This window comes from Sardina pilchardus, chromosome 3 (genome assembly GCF_963854185.1).
Source record: "Sardina pilchardus chromosome 3, fSarPil1.1, whole genome shotgun sequence".
Lineage (NCBI taxonomy): Eukaryota > Metazoa > Chordata > Actinopteri > Clupeiformes > Clupeidae > Sardina > Sardina pilchardus.
In genome coordinates, this window is record NC_084996.1 from 26,167,058 (window position 1) to 26,169,557 (window position 2,500).

General features: G+C 50.0%; 1 protein-coding gene across 1 annotated transcript in view; it reads right to left on the reverse strand.

Annotated features, from left to right (window-relative positions):
- waplb (WAPL cohesin release factor b) overlaps positions 1-2,500 on the reverse strand; it is a 52,039-nt gene that overhangs the window by 13,846 nt on the left and 35,693 nt on the right. The window contains exons 11-12 of the mRNA XM_062532572.1: positions 795-906; positions 421-518 (exon numbers count right to left, since the gene is read on the reverse strand). Coding sequence (XP_062388556.1) covers positions 421-518; positions 795-906 — 210 coding nt within the window. The remainder of the gene's footprint in view (positions 1-420; positions 519-794; positions 907-2,500) is intronic.

Consider the following 2,500-nt stretch of genomic DNA (forward strand, 5'->3'; position numbering starts at 1 on the left):
AAAGAGATTTACAGTGTGTGTGTGTGTGTGTGTGTTGACCACATCACCTGTGGATGATAAGGAGCGGTCATTTAAGACCTTTAAAGAGCCAAACCAAGACATGACCACAACACATATAACACACGCTGGGATCACTCACACTCTCCAGCACGCGTAGGTATCGCTTGGACCCCCACTGTGCGTGTGTGTGTGTGTGTGTGTGTGTGTCTGTGTGTGTGTGATGACTACTCACACTCTCCAGCATGCGTAGGCATCTCTTGGTACCCCACAGTGTGTGTGTGTGTGTGCATGCGTGCGTGTATGCAGACACTCACATTCTCCAGCACGCGTAGGCATCTCTCGGAACCCAACAGGGTGCGTGTGTTTGTGTGTGTGTGTGTGTGTGTGTGTGTGTGTGTGTGTGTGTGTGTGTCCACTCACACTCTCCAGCACGCGTAGGCATCTCTCGGAGCCCCACAGTGAGGCCACCAGTTTCTCCTTGTCCTCCTCTTCACTCAGGTTCTCCACACACTCTTTCACTGCAGGGGACAGAGAACAGGACTCAGGCCATCTGTGTGTGTGTGTGTGTGTGTGTGTGTGTGCGTACGCAGGACATGTGCTGCAACTTTGAGCTCTTATGATCTAATTGGTACGTGACAAGTGCAAAGCTAGTGTGTGTGTGTGTGTGTGTGTGTGTGTGTGTGTGTGTGTGTGTATGCAGGGCATGCGCTGTAACTTTGCACTCTCTGATCTTATCGGTATGCGACAAGTGCAAAGCTTCTGTGTGTGTGTGTGTGTGACCAAACCTCTCCTACCTTTATCTACAATGTGGTCCAACCCTCCCAGCAGCCTCAGCTCCTCTTTGAACCAATCACCTGCCCGCTTTGATGTGAGTGACAGCAGGGTTTCCATGGCGAGGTGCCCTGTCTGCACACGAGAGAGAACACCAGGGAGAGGATGAAGCTGACAGACCATAATACAACACTCCACAGCATACCAAGCAGGACACACACACACACACACACACACACACACACACGAGGTCAGCGCCACTCTGTGTCTATTCATGGGTTTCATCAGGTCCCTTTCCACAGGTGTACTAATCAAGCACCATGTAGTCTGCATTGATAATCAAGGTGCTTGATTTTATCCACCTGTGGAAAGGGACCTGATGAAACCCATGAATTGATTGGGTTGAGGAGGGAGGGGATCCACTTGGCATTAAGAGTTCAACTTAGCAATGACTTCAGACTGGAGCACCGGGCCTCAGACTCAGAGACACTAGCCCTGCTCAAACACTTAAACATTACTGACACACACACACAAACACTCTCATACACACACTCTCCATCGATCTCTCTCTCACACACACACTGCTCTAGCACACCCATAAACAACTACTTCAGAGCAACCCAGCAAGAGCCGTGTCTCAGAGTTGAACAAGAACATCAACCCCACAGGACATTAAAAACAGCCAATAAATAATAGTTAATCTCTTCAGGGCACTTAAACATTACCGTCACACACACACACACACACACACACACACACACACACACACACACACACACACACACACACACACACACACACACACACACACACACACACACACACACACACACACACACACACACACACACACACACACACACACACACACACACACACACACACACACACACAGTTTCAGTGTGTTAATCTCTTGCCCCTGCTGGGGTAAGGGTAAGCGTGGGGCTTTGATAGAGGGATGAAGAGAACAGCAGAAAGAAAGAGAAAACAGATGAAGAAATGAAACAAACAACTTCTCTTTCTGCTCTGAGTTGAAAGTGAGGCGTCCTGCAGACAAGCCAATAAAACCCGCTCAATCAATCACACAAACGCACGTGCGTGCACGCAAACACACAGACGCACGCAAACACACACACGCACACACACACACACACGCACACACAAACACACTCATCCAAAATGGCTTCCCTCTCGGCTGCCTACTCTATGTGTTCCAGATGAGTCAGAGTGAGGATGCTGTAATGGGGTCCTGCTGGGTAATAACTCACTCACCCAATCCTGCTGCACCCCCAATTGATAACTTACTCACTCACTCACTCCTGCTGCACCCCCCCCCCCCCCCCCCCCCCCCCCCATGATAATTTACTCACTCACTCCTGCTGGTCTCCCCCCCCCCATGATAACTCCCTGACTCACTCCTGCTGGGCTCCAGTAGGGGCCGGTTCTGTTGCTCATAAGCAGCCATGACTGAGCTACAGGTTATCATGGGCCTGCAGTAGCAATCTCCACCACTAGATGGAGCAAGGCAGAGGACAAAGGAAAACACAACTCTCTGCTTTTATTTGTCACACCTGTCAAAAGACACCTGGATAGAGGAGTCCTTTACCCTACACCTGGATAGAGTAGGAATCATTTACGCTACACCTGGATAGAGGAGTCCTTTACGCTACACCTGGATAGAGTCATTAACGCTACACCTGGACAGAGGAGTCCTTTATGGAAGTAGGAG